This window comes from Cyprinodon variegatus, unplaced genomic scaffold (assembly GCF_000732505.1).
Source record: "Cyprinodon variegatus isolate N-32 unplaced genomic scaffold, C_variegatus-1.0 Scaffold12, whole genome shotgun sequence".
Lineage (NCBI taxonomy): Eukaryota > Metazoa > Chordata > Actinopteri > Cyprinodontiformes > Cyprinodontidae > Cyprinodon > Cyprinodon variegatus.
In genome coordinates, this window is record NW_015150465.1 from 963,385 (window position 1) to 980,506 (window position 17,122).

Consider the following 17,122-nt stretch of genomic DNA (forward strand, 5'->3'; position numbering starts at 1 on the left):
AAATGGGGGAAAATAGTATTACGCTGCAAAAACACATCTAAAAATAAGGGGAAAATTTCTTTAAAAGTGTATTTTCCCTTCAGTTGAGCAGGGGAAAAAATGCTCTGCCAAAATAATGAGTATTTTCCCCTTAAAATAAGATTATTAGACACATATAAGAATATTAGATATGTTGAATGTTGTGTTTTTTTATTTATTTTGAAAATTATCTTAGCTACCTGCTTAAAGATGGGCATACACTGTGCAATTTTTTCAATCGTTGCACGCACCTGCAGCTCACAGCTCACGATGCATGTTCAGCACGACGTCTGATGTGATCTACCTGCTCACACTGCATATCTAAAAACCCTGACTCAGCTCCGCAGTGAGATGGAGCTACTCTGACTCGTCTAAGCCAAATGAGTAGAAGAGGAATATAAAGCACACTAGCGTGAAACATGCTGCCTTGGCAATTTGTGCAATTTTTGTGCTGAAAGCCCTAAAAAAAGGTGACAACATATTCGGACAAAGACATGGCTGAGCAAACGTGGCTACTACGGTCTGTCAGTGTTACAGAAAGAACTCAATTTCAGTCATTGCACTCCCGCCATGCTTTTGTGTTTACATCTGAGAGGAAGAAAAATAATCCTTATTTGCGCATGCCCACTGAGCGATTTGACTACGACGGTCAGGACCGTCCCGACCTCACGATTCCAGATCGCCCCTCATTACCCCCTGTACATGAAGCACGATCAGGCTGAAAGTCGGCCCGATCGGAAAATTCTCGCGCTACTTGAAAGTCGGACTGAAAAGTGCAAACAATCGCACAGGGAAAGGGAAATATACATACACAAAAATACAAAAAAAAAACCCAACAACTTACATCTACATTTTTGCAGTGTATCTTTTCAGAACAGGGGCCATAACAGAAGCTAAGACCAATTTACAGGGACTCTGGCCCCAGTTGGCCCTCATCTAGAACCGCCCATGACCAATAAACAAATAAAAAAAAGAAAAGGAAAATCCGATATAAACTGGCATTTCTCATAAAACATCCCACCGTCACTGCAATAAACTGAGGTGGGAATGGAAAAAAGACGGTTTATTATGGCTTGGAGTGTGGTTTAACACAGAGCTGCCTGAGTCACCGGGGTCTGTCTCTATCACGAGAGCAAAGGTTGTTTAAAAAGAGACGGAAACAGCCGTAGGACACACCCATCTTTACCCAACTCTTTTCCCCTGTCCGCTTCTCCGATGCACTTCTCTTCCTCGATCTAACTGCCAACCAGATAAGTGAGTAACTCTTTCTAAGGTTATGCAGGCTAAACATAAGAGGATAAAACCGCCTCTATCTTTGAGTTTTAATTTCATGGCTGACGGTTAACGGCTTCAGTTGAGATGTTTGTTTCCGTGAATGGAAATGGAGGAGATTAGCCTGGACTGGATGAACAGATTCTGCGGAGAAATATCCGTTTTTCATTTTAAACGGTCGGGATATATTCTTAAAATATAGCAAGCCCCTTTCTACCTCTACAGTACGAATACCAACTGAAAGAGGCGTAAATATGTCTTTTTTTCTTTTTTTTTTTAGGTGTGGTGACGGAGGAACGCTGTGTCCTCTCCCCTGTGCTTTAAACCTTAAAAGAACAAATTTTGAAGCAAAATGTCGCATTTTTATCTTCATTATTCCGTAACTACAAATAACGAACAGTTGTTTTCCTAATAATACCACCTTACTTTAAAAAAGAAAAACGCAATTCTCGCTAGCTAGTCTGCTGAGAGTTTGGGCCTCTGATGCTATCAAGTTAGAGATGTTGCCGTTTAGGTGAGCTTCATAAAAGTGCGTTTCTCCTTCTCCTCCAATCTGTTGAAGGGTTTCTTATTTAGAGTTTAGACTCTAGATGTAATCAACATTTTTTGACAACCTTTTATATTTTTCATGTTGCATATGTAGGTAAATATTCAGCACTCGGTTATAAATGCAGTGGTGAAAAAGCGATAATTACGAGCGCACGTAAAAGCCTCACCGTTTTAAAATTGAGTTCTATGTAAGAAAGCTGGAAAGCACTGGGAGTGCCAAACAAAAGTTTTCTAGGAACTTTTGTTTACACCGGTGTTACACAATGTAGGTCAGCTCTATATGATTAAACCTGATTTTAATATTTCCTCGATGAAATGCCAGTAACTAAAAATTAATAAATGGAGTTTGCATTATCTTTAAATACACCATGCATAGTTGTTATGGATTCAACCAGAGACTTTAATGGAGTTCATTGAAATTTACAACCATAGAAAAGGCAAAAGTTAAATGATGGATCAAAAAAACAAAACAAAAAACTGTGTCGTCTTTTATTCTGGTACCCCAAAATAAAATGAAGTCCAAATAATGCATTCAAAGGTAAATTAATTAGGAAATTAATTAACTCCACTTGGGTGTTATTTAATCTCGGTGTAAATTTAGCTTTTCCTTCAAAGCCTTAGAGGGTTATTAAAACATAATGGCTAGATTTTAAAACCATTTCCCCCAAGTTTTAAAACTCTCCCAAAGCACTTTACATAAGCAAACCTACCAAGAAAAGGTAATTTGCATAAATGACACAGGACGCTGAGGCAGTTTATAAAGCTTTCGTTACGTACATAGAAAACAGGGCCTAAAAACCTGTGTACACTGTCTTCGGAGAAAATTTATGAGTGAATCTGGACATGTAGGTGGAAGAACATGGAGTTTTGGACTTAAATTAAGAGGCACACATATTGATATATTTAAAGAAAAATTGCTTGATTTTGTTTGTACACATGGCTTTATAAATGAGGATTTTTTTTCAGAAGTGTGTACTACATTTTTGGATGTTTTGCATATTTATACTTAAGTATGAATTCAATGCAATGCTTTCTAAATGAGACCCGTGGCTATTATGTAATTGTAGTTTGTGTAGAGTTGACTGCAAATGGATTGAGGAAGCTCTAATAAAAAAGGGACCCTAATGAGATCAAATTAGGGTTTGTTTCACCCAAATTCAATCCCTCCTCTGTGTCAGAAAGCAATGCATTGCACTCTTAGCACGCCATTGCAGAGTGAGACATTGTTGTAACAACATGGATGGATAGAACTAATAAGGAATGCTTTTAAAACTATGCATGTTTCCTCCACGTTTGCTCCACCATTGTGGTCCACTATGTCAGTCTCACTTAAAATCTTATGAAATACGTTGAAGTGTAAAATATGAGAAAGTGTGTAGAAATAAAATGTGTGTAGGATCCTGACTTATCCCGTTACAAGTCCAGGGGGCAGTTAATTAAGGAAAGTAGCAAAGCATTATCGATCAATTTAAACAGGTCTTCCAAAGGAAAACTTTGCATGTGAGGGAAAAAAATTTTTTAATATGAGTTTTATTAAATTAACAAATGCTAATTGATTTCATCCTTTTGGACTATGGGTTTTTTTTTCAATGTATGTTAAAAATGCTCCTAAATATCTCCTTTACATTACACCTCCAGGTTCTGAAGATGAGTTACCCAGGATACCCACCACAAACTGGTGGATACCCACCGCAGGGAGGAGGCTACCCACCACAGGGAGGAGGCTACCCACCGCAGGGAGGAGGCTACCCACCCCAAGGGGGAGGCTACCCACCCCAACCAGGTGCATACCCTCCAGCAGCAGGCGGCTATCCTCCAGCACCAGGAGCCTACCCTCCAGGAGCTGGTAGCTACCCTCCACAGGGGGGTGGATACCCACCTCAGGCTGGATACCCACCTGCTGCAGGGGGCTTTCCCCAACCTGGAGGGTTCCCTGCTCAAGCTGGAGGCTTTCCTCAGGCAGGTGGCTACCCTGCACAACCAGGTCAGGGAGGATATCCCTCCATGCCTCCAGCAGGTGAGACTATAAAAACAATTAATAACAGGCTTAAAAGAAAAGTTTGCTTATATTTTAACATTATTTCTAACGTTTACTTTGCAGGCGGAGGCTGGGGTGCAGCACCAGGTGGCTATGGGGCGGTAAATGAATCCTTATTTCTATATACCAAAGGCGGCAATATCTTCACTAACATAAGCAGATTAATGGGGGCTTTATTTTCTGAAATCACCTATTCTTCACCAACCTAAACTAAGCCAGGGTTTCTTCTCTGCAGTTTCTCTGCATGAAGTCTTCACAGATCTCCTTTTCTTTTTGCAGCCAGGAGGGGCTCCGCAGGGATATCCAGGGGGCCCTACCCCAAACCAGCCAATGCCAAATTACCCTGGAGCCCCTAGCAGTGGCCCCTCGATGCCTGGATACGGGGGCGGTGTTCCCTCCAACCCTCAGGCACCAGCGATTCCTGTAAGATATGCAGAACATGTTTTATTGATAAAACATTACACAACGTTCTAAATTAACACCAGAGTTAAGTTTTTTTTATTTACAATATGCCTTTGTAGAAAGGATACAGGGGTAGCATCAAAGATTTTCCTGGAGCTGATCCACTGAAGGATGTTGAAGTACTCCGGAAAGCAATGAAGGGTTTTGGTGAGTAAATCAGTGAAATGAACCATTAGAATTTATCTCTCCATTAACTGTTACATCACTTCGTGTTCACATAAAATATTCAAATGGAAATGAAAAAACTTTGAAACAGGAACTGATGAAAAGGCCATAATTGAGCTTCTGGGAAGTCGCTCCAATAAGCAGAGAGTTGCATTGATATCAGCCTACAAGACTACATATGGAAAGGTCAATTTAGTAGATAAGGACTTATCTTCTTCCTGTGTGTTGTTTATGTTTTGATTTTCATAATTTCTTGTGTGTTTCATTTGTTTTTGTGCCTTCTAGGATTTGATTAAAGATCTGAAGTCTGAACTTACTAGAGACTTCGAAGACCTGGTTCTTGCCATGCTGAAGACGCCAGCTCAGTTTGATGCCTCTGAGCTGAGGGAGGCAATAAAGGTGAAATGAATTTCATTTAATTTGATTCACATGAACTTTAGGTCATAAAGATTTTACTTGTGGACATAAAGACAACGATTATTTTTTAAGGTTCTAGTGGGCTTTACTTTTGTCACTTTTTGAAAGTAGGCAGACAGGAAATGGGATGAGAGAGAAGGGAAAGGCATGCAGCCATATGTCCACCAAGCTGAGAATCGAACCTGTGAGGACTGCATTTAGATTCTGAACCTGGGTGGTGCGCTTAGTCTGTGTGTTTAAATGAGAGAACACCACCGCTGTGCCTGTATATAGACATACTTTGAAAAAATTGTAGCTCAGATTTGTCATTCAACAATAGTACAATATTTTAGCCTGATTGAAATACATACAATTCATTTGAATCAAAATACCCATATTCAGTTAATCATATGAGGCCAGTTGATTGGTTGGTATCACGGGGAGTCTAATTAGTCGCATAGTTAATCAATGTTGCAGCAATCCCTCATCCCAAGCAGCCAGGTTCTGAAAGTTTGACCTATTGCTGCGAAAGGCGAGAAAGAGGGACAGAAGAAACCGTACAGAGAAGCACAGAGGCAGGGGAAGAGAAATAAAGTTTACACAAAAATTGAATATAATATCACGTCAGTGGTTTTCTTTGGGAAAAAGTCACAGAAGCACTGGCTTGGAGTACATGGAAAGATGCATAATATTACATCTGGTTACTACCAACTAGCTCAGCTTGAAGCCCTGACTGGGAAAAAGACACAACAGATATAGAAACAACAAGGAGCCAGTAAAATTTCATTCATGTAGAAAGAAATTCACTAGTAGACATGGAAGCACTTGGACCAAGATTACACTACTTCCATACCAGCAATAGCTCTGACCTAGGAAAATGATGCAATCGAATACAAAAGCGTTAAGCCAGCAGTACTTTCTATGGCAAAGAAAAACATACTTAAATGCAGTAGTAAATTTACATAATGTAATTAAAGAGAGAAGTTAAGAATGAAGAAATTGTGTTGTTTGCTCTCATGAAGTAACATAAGTACCAAAACCACTCTAACAATATGTGTTATAAAAAACAGGAAAGTTCAAATAAAGAAATCAGTAGTTTCGCTTCCTAATTTTTTTTTTTCTATTTGTCATCTCAGAAAGCTGATGATCTGTCACTAAACGTTTTCAATGTGTTGCATTTTAAGGGTGCAGGAACTGATGAGGCGTGTCTGATTGAGATCTTGTCTTCACGTTCAAATGCAGAAATTCAAGAGATCAACAAAATCTACAAAGCTGGTGAGATGGTCTTAATGTTTTAAAACAAAAATAAAAAGCTGCGGGGCTTTTTGTGGTTTGCTAAGTTTGAAGTTATCTAGTAATGTGTTTAATCCTCAGGTCCACAGCACAACATGAGATTGTTTATATTTATCAGGTGGCATCCAAAGCTGCTTTCTAGTTGAGCCACACAGTATGGCGACCCTGCTGGCTTCAGTGTTATAGCTGAAGAGGATTTAACTTGTTATAATGGGAAATTTGAGACTCAAACCAGCAACATTCCACATATTATTTTTATGAACATTTAGTCTGTTAAACAATATTATCAAGGTTTATTAAATATTTAAATGTTCTGCATACTACATGTGTAGACAAAAAAGTATAATATTTATCCATTTCAGAGTATGGAAAGAAATTGGAGGACGCCATCATCAGCGACACCTCCGGTCACTTCCGCAGACTGCTCGTCTCTCTTTCTCAGGTGGCTCTATCTTTATTTTAAACAATAAAAGCTGTTTAAACTTCTCAATCTGAAATCAGGGTCACCTATTATGAAGCAAACACCTTTAGTAGATCTTGTTTAAAGGATCAGTGGATAACTTTTGTAAAAAAAAAAAAATAGACTTATTTGTTTAAACTGTCATTAAATGGTGACAGTAGAAACTGAGCCAGATAATCTATAGAATCTGTGGCTTCTTCCTGTGGTCTGTTTCTAAAATTATATTGGTTAGCTTGGTTAGAGCTCAAGATTGTCTGTGTGCTGCAGCTGTATTTCAGTGTAAAGCACAACGTTGACGTTTCTTTGCTTCATGCCTTCCATCCTCATCCTTCCCATCCTTTAGCTGTTGGATTGTCTTCAAAATTAACAATTTATTTTAGCAAGGGAGGACTCTGTGTGGGGAAACAAAGAATTCAGACCTGGATTTTTTATTTAATTTTTTCCAAACACCACAACCTGATTAATGCAAACCAATTGTGTACTGTGGCAAGATAATCACAAATGATTTACAAATTATTTTAAAAGCATAGCCTAAAAAACCAAAAATCGATTTAAGATGCTACCTGAACCCAGATTGTTCTGGCTTTAGTTAAACCAAACATTAAGGTTCCACCACAGCTTCATATAGAGACTGTTTGACTTAAATCCACATCTTTTTTTTTTTTCTGCTTGCTTAAAAGGGAACGCCGTTTTTTTTTTTTCTTGTTTGTTTTTGGCCCTTGATTTTACGTTATTACATCATGTTCTACTCAACCATATGAGTCTTGTGTCAGTTGGAGCTGTTCTGAAGATATTCCGTTTTGTTATATCCAAGTAACGTCTTCCTATGGGCGAACGACTTGAAGGCACAAACTGAACTGTTCATAATTTATTATTTATGGTACGCCAGCATTCATAACATGTAGGCGAATCACTGTCCCCCAGACATCTGCGGTTATATTTTTCATATTTATATGTTTTAAAAATGAAGCGGCGCGTGTATGAAGTAATCCGCGCGCATGCGCACTGGAGTCGTAACAGGCAGCCCGGGCCAAAGGCAGCTACGCTCCACCCCTTCTATTTGTACGGCTAGCTAATCTGAATCGTTCAATTCCATTTCGAGAGCGAGATCATCTGTGGTAGTAGCACTAGACATCTTCCAGGCATGTGAGTAAAACTAGCAGCAGTTCAGCAGACCGGATGAATGAACGATAGCCGGCGCACTCGGATGATGTCATACACGTGCTGCTTAATTTTTAAAAGATATAAATATAAAAATATACCGCGGATGTCCGGGGGACAGTGATTCGCCTACGTTATGAAAGCTGGCGTACCATAAATAATAAATTATGAACAGTTTAGTTTGTGCCTTCAAGTCGATTGCTCATAGGAAGACGTTACTTGGATATAACCTAACGGAATATCTTCAGAACAGCTCCAAATGACACAAGACTCATATGGGTGAGTAGAACATGATTTAATAGCGTAAAATCAAGGGCCAAATGTAAAAAAAAAAAAAAACGGCATTCCCCTTTAAGGCTTTGTTGCCAGTTTGCTAAATTTCTGGCATCGCTGCTGTAATTATTTACCTCATCCTGGGGCCATTGCAAAACAGACCCGTTAAGTGATTTAGATCTATATGACAATAAGATCATTTTTAAATGTTGAATGGTGCTGCTGTGACTCTTTATACTACTGTCCACGTCCTCCCTGACAGAAGGAGCTATTACAGCACAAGTTCTGCTTATTATACTTTCTGCTTTCGTTTCCTTCTTTGCTTAAGATTCAATGCAAGAGACACTCAGCTTATACCATGAATAATAACTTACTAACTGACTCTTTATAAGCACCAGCAAGGTTTATATCATAACAAACATCTTTTTAATCTTGACAGGGTTATACCTGTTAAATAGAATAATATAATCAGGTTTCTCAGCAGCATTTTGCTCTCATCTGATCTGTAACCACTGAGCAGTCAAGCAGCCAGGCTACCAGGAGCTGTCCCACCTTTTCCGATGCTCTGTCAGCATCTGTATTCAATAGATGTTTATATACTGCACTTCATGCAGTATCATGACATGTCTAAAGACCAAAACAGGAGGCAGCCTTTTGGGTCCAGGTTATTAAACAATGTGAAAGAATAATATTACCAAATCTTGTTTGTTGTATCTGAAAATTACACAGCATATGAGAATGGATTTACTAAGGTTAACTTTAGTTCACTCCTTAAATAAAGTGACTGACATGAATAAGCACTGCTTTCATCAGTGAACAACTATTTGATGTGTGATGTATGTACTTAAAAATACATACACAAATGCATGAAAGACTTAATATAAAATTGCTTGGAAAAAGTAGCTAATAATATGAATATGTGTGGCATTATATGCGACACAATAATAATGATTAAATATTTCTTCAACAATGAATCAATTATTCATCTAAAAATATGTATATATGTTAACTTGCACTTTTATTTTTACTTTTCTGCACACTTTTACGCTGACTTGTTTTTAACCTACTTATTTTCTACTATAGATTTTTCTTAAAGTCTTTACTTCATGTTTGTGTATTTATTTCTTTTTAAGTTTCATTTCAACATGCTTTTATTTCTGAAAAAATGATTAATTTCAGCTTCTGTCCTCCATATAGTCTGCTTTTGCAGTTATTTTACTGGTTAGCCATACCACTAACCAGTAATTTCTATTGCCTCGTGACACAAGCCATATTTACTAGCTGGCAAAATTACTTGCATCTGCCGCAACAAAAGATTTGCAGCCTCATCTACTTGTGTGTCGAGTTCAATAATATTGTTTTTTAACCTGACAAAATAAAAAAAATATTTATTTTTATTTTTATTGTCTGGTTGAGACACTGTTAAGGTCAGATTAAGGCTGGACAACATAAAACCTTTGAATCCCATATCTGCAGTAGGAAATGTATGCCTGTTAGAAGAGAGCAAACAACTTCCAGTAATTTGATCGTTTGCATGTTCACATGACCTGCAAATGCGACCACAGGCTCAGCAATTAAGCTATTGCACAAACCAGAAAGAAGTCTGTGGATAAATCTGTTCAATAATTGTTCATTATTTATGACTAGAAGCAAACAGCCAAAAATTGTTCTCCAGTAAAAGTAGTATTCCTTTAAATACATATTGCTCCTGTTCATAAAGGTAATTACTTTCACATCATACTCTTTGCTTTTAGCTCTTTGCATTGTTGTTGTATTTATTCTGGCTCTGGATGCCAAACTGGTTTGCCATCCCTGCTCATGATACTCAACATATATCTAATATCTGATCACAATTATAAGACTAGAGGCTGGCCCAAAAAAGTCACTTAGCAACACACAATAATTAATAAGATTGTCAAAATATCAATACCACATCACTGATGCAGAGCAGGACCTGTGTGGCATTGCTTTTAATATGTTAAGATTGTTTAAATGTACTACATTTTTAAACCGCTTTTAAAATGTTAAAATCAAAATGGCTGAAACTACAGGTCTGCACTGCCCTGTAGAAGTATTAATTTATTTTCTCATGTATTAACCACAAGGGATACTACATGACCAAATAATGCAAAGTTTTCAAGTGAAAAGGTTTCCAAAAAATGTGTTTAACTCATAATAATTCTGAAGTGTTATTTGTATTTGGCTGCACTGGGCAGAAGAAAAACATTGGCTCTGTTTTCCTAGAAATGGAAGCTACTTTAAGGTTCAAAATCTCAAACTTAGAGTAGAACCTTTAGGTACTATAATTTAGCACTAGCCCTACAGGTTTGGGAACTGATTTTCTGTTTTGTTTTATTCAAATCAGGGAAATCGAGATGAGAGGGAGACTGTCGACGTCTCATTGGCCAAACAGGATGCTCAGGTACGACTAAAGTAAATTCACTCTAAATAAGTTTAGAAAGAATATAAATACACTTCTATTGATATTGTATCTTTTTCAGAAATTGTACGCGGCTGGTGAAAATAAAGTGGGAACGGATGAGTCCCAGTTTAATGCCATCCTGTGCGCTCGAAGCAAGCCCCACCTTCGTGCTGGTGTGTAAGATTTGCTTCTTTCTTTATATATATATATATATATATATATATATATATACTGTGATTGTAGACATGTTATTTGTATTTTTCTGCATTCAGTCTTCCATGAGTACCAGCAGATGAGCGGGAGAGACATTGAAAAGAGCATCTGTAGGGAAATGTCTGGAAATCTGGAGTCTGGAATGGTGGCTGTGGGTATGTTGACTTTTTTTCGTTTTTACTTTGATAAAAGGACTATTTTACAGATAAAAATCTGTGAAGTGAGGTATGCATTTGAATTCAGTCCCATAAGGTTAATATTTAGGTGAACCAGCTATTTCTGAAGTATAAGCCTCAACTCTTTTTCTGGGTGCTTTGTCCATCTGCAGACATTTGCCCATTTATATATATATTTGCTCATTTATCTTAGCAATATAGCTCACCTCTATACAGATTCCTTCAGGTACTTTCTCAATCACTGATATCAGAGCGACAGACAAGTCTGTAGGAATTTAATCCTGCATTCAGCATTGTCTGGTTTATTGAACATTATTTTGCCCCTACTGTGTCACTTTCCCCCCTGCAGAGGGAAAACACCTTTGCAGCAGGGGTGGATACCAATGAAATATCAATATTTATCAAATACTTTATTCAATAACCCTGATATGACCTTTCCGTCATTTGAATATACATGACAGTCTATGATTACAGCATTTGTGTGACTTTATGGGTTTTATTTGCTTTGTTTTTGTTTTTTTTTAGTTGTTGTAGTAAGCAAATATTTCTAAGATGACAAAAATTAAAGGTTTGTGCAAGATGCTATTGTGGGCATTCTTAGCAGTGTGTCCTGAGACTTTTATTTTGTTTATATCAATAATAGAATTATATTATATTATCCGACATTAAGAAATATGGCGATATAAGATTTAGCTATATTGTAAATCCCTTCTCGACATGTTCAGTTTCATTTAGTGTGTTTGCGTGTAATCGTAAGGTGCAGTCTTAGTCGCATCCTAACGTGATTAAATCAGTTGCACATTTTTAAAACCTATTCGGTTTTAAAAATGTGCAGCTGATTTAATAATTTTTCAGGTCTGGATAGTTGAAGAAAAGACAAATTATTGAAAATGTTTTCAATTTTCAAACTTCATTCCCTCCTTTTTTATCTTTCATCCTCCCTTCCCAAATGTTATTTATTCTTTTCATTTTTTATGCTATATCTAAATCATTGTTCACTGTTGGACTAACACATAAAATACTATGCACTTAAGTCTAGTTGGACTCTGACAAAATGTGGAATAGTTAACAAAGAGTTAAGCCTCTTTAGTTAATATTAGTTAAGCAGTAAAATATTAGGGGCACATTAGGTCATTATATTGCTGTCCTAGTATTTGTTAAGACATAGTTTGTCAATGAGGTTTGTACATCGATAAAAGAATAGAGCATTGCATGTGAATGTTATTAACCTTCTGGATAATAGAAAAGGTGTTTGGTTATTCTTTTACAAAAAGGGGGAGCCAGATTATAGCATTTCTACTCCAGAAAAGAAACTTATGTTACGTTGTTTTCTCTGTTTTTCAGTCAAATGCATTAAGAACACTGCAGCCTACTTTGCTGAAAGACTCCATAAGGCCATGAAGGTAAACCTTTTATGCTGCATTTTCATTTATTCATGATAATAAACGCATTATTTTCACCCTATGATGTGAGATGGAGCTTGTAAGAACATTATGATTTGCTATCAGGGAGCAGGGACTAAAGACACGACACTCATCCGTGTCATGGTGTCCCGCTCTGAGGTGGACATGCTGGATATCAGACAGGAGTATCTCAAGGCCTATGGGAAGTCACTGTACACTGCCATCTCTGTAAGTTAAACTTATTTTGTTCTGTGAAAAAGCTAAAATGTTTTTTTTATCACAGATAAATTGATGTTCAGAAGAGTTCTGCTTCTGTAGGAAGCAAAGCAGGCCCGCAACATGATGGATTCCTCACCTTACTAAAGTGCAGGCATGACCTGCTTTTTCTGTTCAGTTATAGTCCCGTTAGTGTTTAAGAAACTCCACACTTTGTAACAGTGGGATTGAAGGCCAAAGGTTGCATCTTTATTTCCCTTTAGAGTAATTGCTGCAGTTCTCTAACAGCTCTGTTTGCTTCTATTTTTCAAATTACCTGAGTGATAAGGCACGAAATATCTCCAGTTCTCATATTGCTGTCATATTCCAGGCTTTGAACATTTTTATTATTTCTATGACTGGGGTTTTAGGTTGGTAGATATTTCCATGCAGCCAATTGCTGCCTTAGGTAAAAGGCATTTTCTCTTGTCATTCTCCTTTTTGAAAAGTGGCTAAAACACGAGTTATCAGCCAAATCCCACCTTGAGAAACAGAAAATGGATAAAAGCACAAGGACAATTAGACTACTTTAAATCACAATTAAATTGGTTATATTTATCTTAGGGAAATGGTGCTACATTTCTCAAGATGAGATAAAACAAATGTGTTTTAACTTTAAGGCTCTTTATACTTCAATATGCCTGATTAGTATCAGGGCTGTTGTTGGTGCTTGTTTCACATTTTAATATATTTGTCTGTGTGCTTCTCTTAGAGTGATACTTCAGGGGATTACCAGAAGCTGCTGTTGAAGCTGTGCGGCGGAAACGACTAAACTGAATGAAAATGCACCTCAGATGGACAACATACACGTCCGCACTTAAACAATCCTATAAATCCTATATCATCCCTGATGCATGCCGCAAATGCCTTTAGCAAATCAATTTTGATTTTATATTTTCATATATATATATTTAACATGATTTTTGATATATTCTTAGGTGCTGTAGGTTAGTGAACAATCTGATAAAGAAGAAACAGGAGACTTATGTGATTTGTGCCACAACATTTCCTTGATAATTAAAATTTAACCTATATGTATGCTTTAGTAAAACGCATTGCATCCCAGATAATAAGAATATATTGATGTTTAGTTGCACCGTAAGGCTTTAAACCTAAACTTTGCATAGGTTTGGTTGTTCTGAAAAATCATTGAGAAAAGAATGAATACTAACTGCAGCCTCTGTGCCTTTTTAGTATTAATGATATTTAGAAACTCCGTGGAGGTTATAGCAGTGTCATCAAAATGAATGTATGAGACTCCCGAAGAGAGAAGTCATCTGATTAGATTAATATTAGGGCAGCGTATGTTTACAGCAGTCATTTAAACTAATGAAATGAAAAACCTGCAAATATCTTTTCCTTTTCGCTTTTGTTCTTTCAGCATCTGGACTTTTCCTGCTTCTAAGCCTCTGCGAGTAATCTTTGTATGTTTTTCTGTAACTGTTTAACTTTTACAGCAACATTGCTTTACTCGTTGCCAAGAAGCCAAAGACTAAAGATGGAGCATGTTTTATGTTTTATTGCATCTTCCTCTTTGACCTGTTTGAGGAATGGTAAAGCCTTAAAATCCTCTCATAACCCTTTGATATAACAGCCAAAATATAATTTTTTTTGTTGGGTAAAAAAATAAAATCATTATGCTTTGCCTTTTACTGAGTGCTCTTTTTTTACTATGTATTCCTGCCAGTAGAGGGCTCCTGGTTCACAGTCTCCATATATTTTTGTCACTGGTCTGCTTGAAATCAAACCATTTATTCATTTTTATTCTTCCTATTTTATATCCGTTTTCTTCCAAGTATGTTTAAAATGAAGATTTGAGAAACACATAAATAGAAAGGGGGAGGGGGGGGCTTCTTATTTAGTTTTTCCAATTTTTATAACTGCATATTTTTTCATTATCTAGGTTATTGAGGTTTTACGTAACTTTTCTTTGCAGACATCCTATGTAAAACATAAAAAAGGTTATTTCAAATAATTTTTTTTTTTTTACTCAAGCAAAGATCTGTAATGTTTTTTTTTTGTTATTATTTTTGTTAAAAAATAAAAAAAAAAGTCAGCAAAGATGCTAGCTAATTGTTTTCTGGCCCTAGATGAGCAGACCCAGACGATTCTGCATGCAAACCTATTTCTTGCAGTTTGGACATGTCCTGTTTTATAAATGAGCCAAACAACAGAGAGACGGATTTGCTCCAGACAGACTAAATGATGGCTGCATAAAAGATGACTACCAGCTCCAGTGGAAGATGGTACTCTCTATATGCCCATATGATAATGAGGAGTACTGTTTTTGTTTCAGTAATTGCAGCTTTGGTGTAACTTCTGTATATTTTTGTGCTGTCAAAAATACACCGCCAATTTTCACTATTTTGAAAGCTTCCTACTCAGTTCATCAAAAACATCTTGAACTTCAAAGGTACTAGTAATTTTTACATCAAATCTAAGAAATGAGAGGTTTGCTTCATGCTTTTGTTAACATGCAGCACAGAGCTTTTCTGAGATCTATAGTGAATGTGAAGACTTCTTTATATAGTGTTGACTCATTTTAAAGTGCAGTCTTAGAGGGAGTGTATTATTTAGAGAAAAGGTTTCTTCTCTAACTTTACCATTACCCCCCCATAAAAAGAGCCCAACAGTATAAATATTTGATGGTGTTATATGTGTATTCTCTATTCAGAAAGGAATGTGTGCACTGATACCTCCTGAAATGTAGGTCAAAAAGAAATCAAAGTAGAAGCTTTTAGGAGGTTGTTTTTTATTTTATAAGTCTGCACTCCTGGCTGATCCTGATTTCTAGACATTCTTAAAATGTGCGATCAAGGGAAACATCCAAATAGGGATACACTGCCAAAGTCACCTTTTGGCACCCCTGGTAAACACACACAAAATATTTTTCGAAATGTTTTGGCTCACCCATCCAAAAGATGACATTGTAGGTGCTCCAATCAGATCTATGGCCATAGGTGTTTTAAATCTGAAAGCAATTGTGAAAGAATGGGTCAGTCGGAGCAGCTCTACATATTTTAGCAGAGATATAAAAGTGGGAGAGATTCAGAGTGAAAGCTCAGCTGTATACTAACAGTGAGGGAAATGGATGCCTGTGAAGATTCTTGGTCATCCAGGTCAAGCTTGAAAGGTTCATTTTAGGCAACTGGACAAGGAAGTTTTCAAGAAGACATTTCGCTTCTCATCCAAGATGCTTCTTCAGTTCTAACTAGTGGTAGTGAGCACTGACATTTATGTACAAAGAGTACGAGAAATTTAGGAATTATGGGGATTGGCCATGGAGGAGACCTGCTGGGGTGTTAATGGTCATTAGGGGGTTCTGATGGGTTGTTAGCTCCCTTGTCTGAGTGGTTTCGGTCATATGCCTCATTGAAGTGTGAGGTGAGGGCCGGTGACAGGTGAATCTTCTGGGTATTGTAAGTGCTTTGTAAGTAGGGGACAGGTTATGTCTTAGAACACTTTGAGAGATGGTTTCTCCAGGTTAATAAAGATGGCTTCCTTAACCCCTCGCTCAAACCATCTGTCTTCCTTGACCAGAATATAGACCTTGTTGTCCTCAAATGAATGTTGTTTAACCTTCAAGCTGAGTCTTGTCCTGAGGAGTTGACCGTCCTGTGCTGAGCAATGCATTTGTGTAGCGGTTTCTTGGTCTCCGCAATGTAAAGGTCTGTGTCCTCATCATTACACTGAACGGCATAAACCATGTTGTCTGCCTTATTTCTGGGTGTCTTACCTTTGGGTGAACCAGCTTTTTGTCTCAGGGTGTTGCAGGGATTCAAGTACACAGGGATCTGGTGCTGGTTGAAAATCCTCCTGAGTCTTTCAGAGAATCCAGCAACATAGAATGATGATGTTCCTTCTTCTGCATTCTTCCCTCCCAGCAGACCTCTTCTTGTTGGTTTAAAAAAAAAACAATCTGGGAAATGGATGGCGGTGCAGAGAGAGAGTAGAGGTAACCCATTTTTATGTTATGTTATGGGGTTGTTTTTCAAAAGCTGAGTTTAGAATTGGTATACTTTAATTTTCTAAGAGATTTTATTAAGAGATTTTAATTTTTTGAGATTTTATATTAATTTAATTTCCCCGAGAAGAATTTAATATGACTAAGCAGGTGTGAAATGCGTTGACCGACCTGCACATCAGAGTCCTGGTCTCAGAGCTATACAACACATTTGTGATTAATCAGAGAGGAGACTGAGAGCTGTGCTTTCACGTCCAACATCAGTCTATGACATCACTAAAGTGCTTCTGGAGGAATGGTCAAAATTCCCATGAACCTGCTCTTAAACCTCCTGACCTTTTAGGTCAAATGTGAATAAAAAATGTATTTTAATCATGCAAATTCATTTTGAATAAAAAACTCTAACACAAGTATAATGTCTTAAAATGTTTCCTTTTGCTGAAAAAAAAAATTAAAATGCTATTTTTTAACTGACTTATGCTAATAAAATATACATATGTTCTGAGACTTTTATAGATTTTTGTAAAGAAAGTGTTAATACATTTGTAGGGTGCTATATATAAAAAAAAAATTTGCATCTAAGTAAGTCCTTTTTTCTGGAA

General features: G+C 37.1%; 1 protein-coding gene across 1 annotated transcript; it reads left to right on the forward strand.

Annotated features, from left to right (window-relative positions):
• Positions 1–1,117: 1,117 nt before the first annotated feature.
• anxa11 (annexin A11) lies at positions 1,118–14,201 on the forward strand. Its single transcript, XM_015382434.1, has 15 exons — positions 1,118–1,272; positions 3,478–3,856; positions 3,941–3,978; positions 4,157–4,300; positions 4,399–4,486; positions 4,596–4,690; positions 4,790–4,903; positions 6,085–6,175; positions 6,556–6,635; positions 10,453–10,509; positions 10,589–10,682; positions 10,782–10,877; positions 12,243–12,301; positions 12,407–12,529; positions 13,269–14,201. The coding sequence occupies exons 2-15, from the start codon at positions 3,487–3,489 to the stop codon at positions 13,326–13,328; spliced, it is 1,509 nt and encodes a 502-aa protein (XP_015237920.1). The 5' UTR covers positions 1,118–1,272; positions 3,478–3,486; the 3' UTR covers positions 13,329–14,201.
• The last annotated feature ends 2,921 nt before the right edge of the window (positions 14,202–17,122 follow it).

Bases quoted from the DNA above. Each gene is read 5' to 3' on its own strand.
- anxa11 (XM_015382434.1), top strand. From the start codon at position 3,487: ATGAGTTACCCAGGATACCCACCACAAACTGGTGGATACCCACCGCAG. The intron at 4,904-6,084 runs GTGAAATGAATT...TTGCATTTTAAG, and splicing joins AGCTGAGGGAGGCAATAAAG to GGTGCAGGAACTGATGAGGC. The intron at 12,530-13,268 runs GTAAGTTAAACT...TGCTTCTCTTAG, and splicing joins CACTGTACACTGCCATCTCT to AGTGATACTTCAGGGGATTA.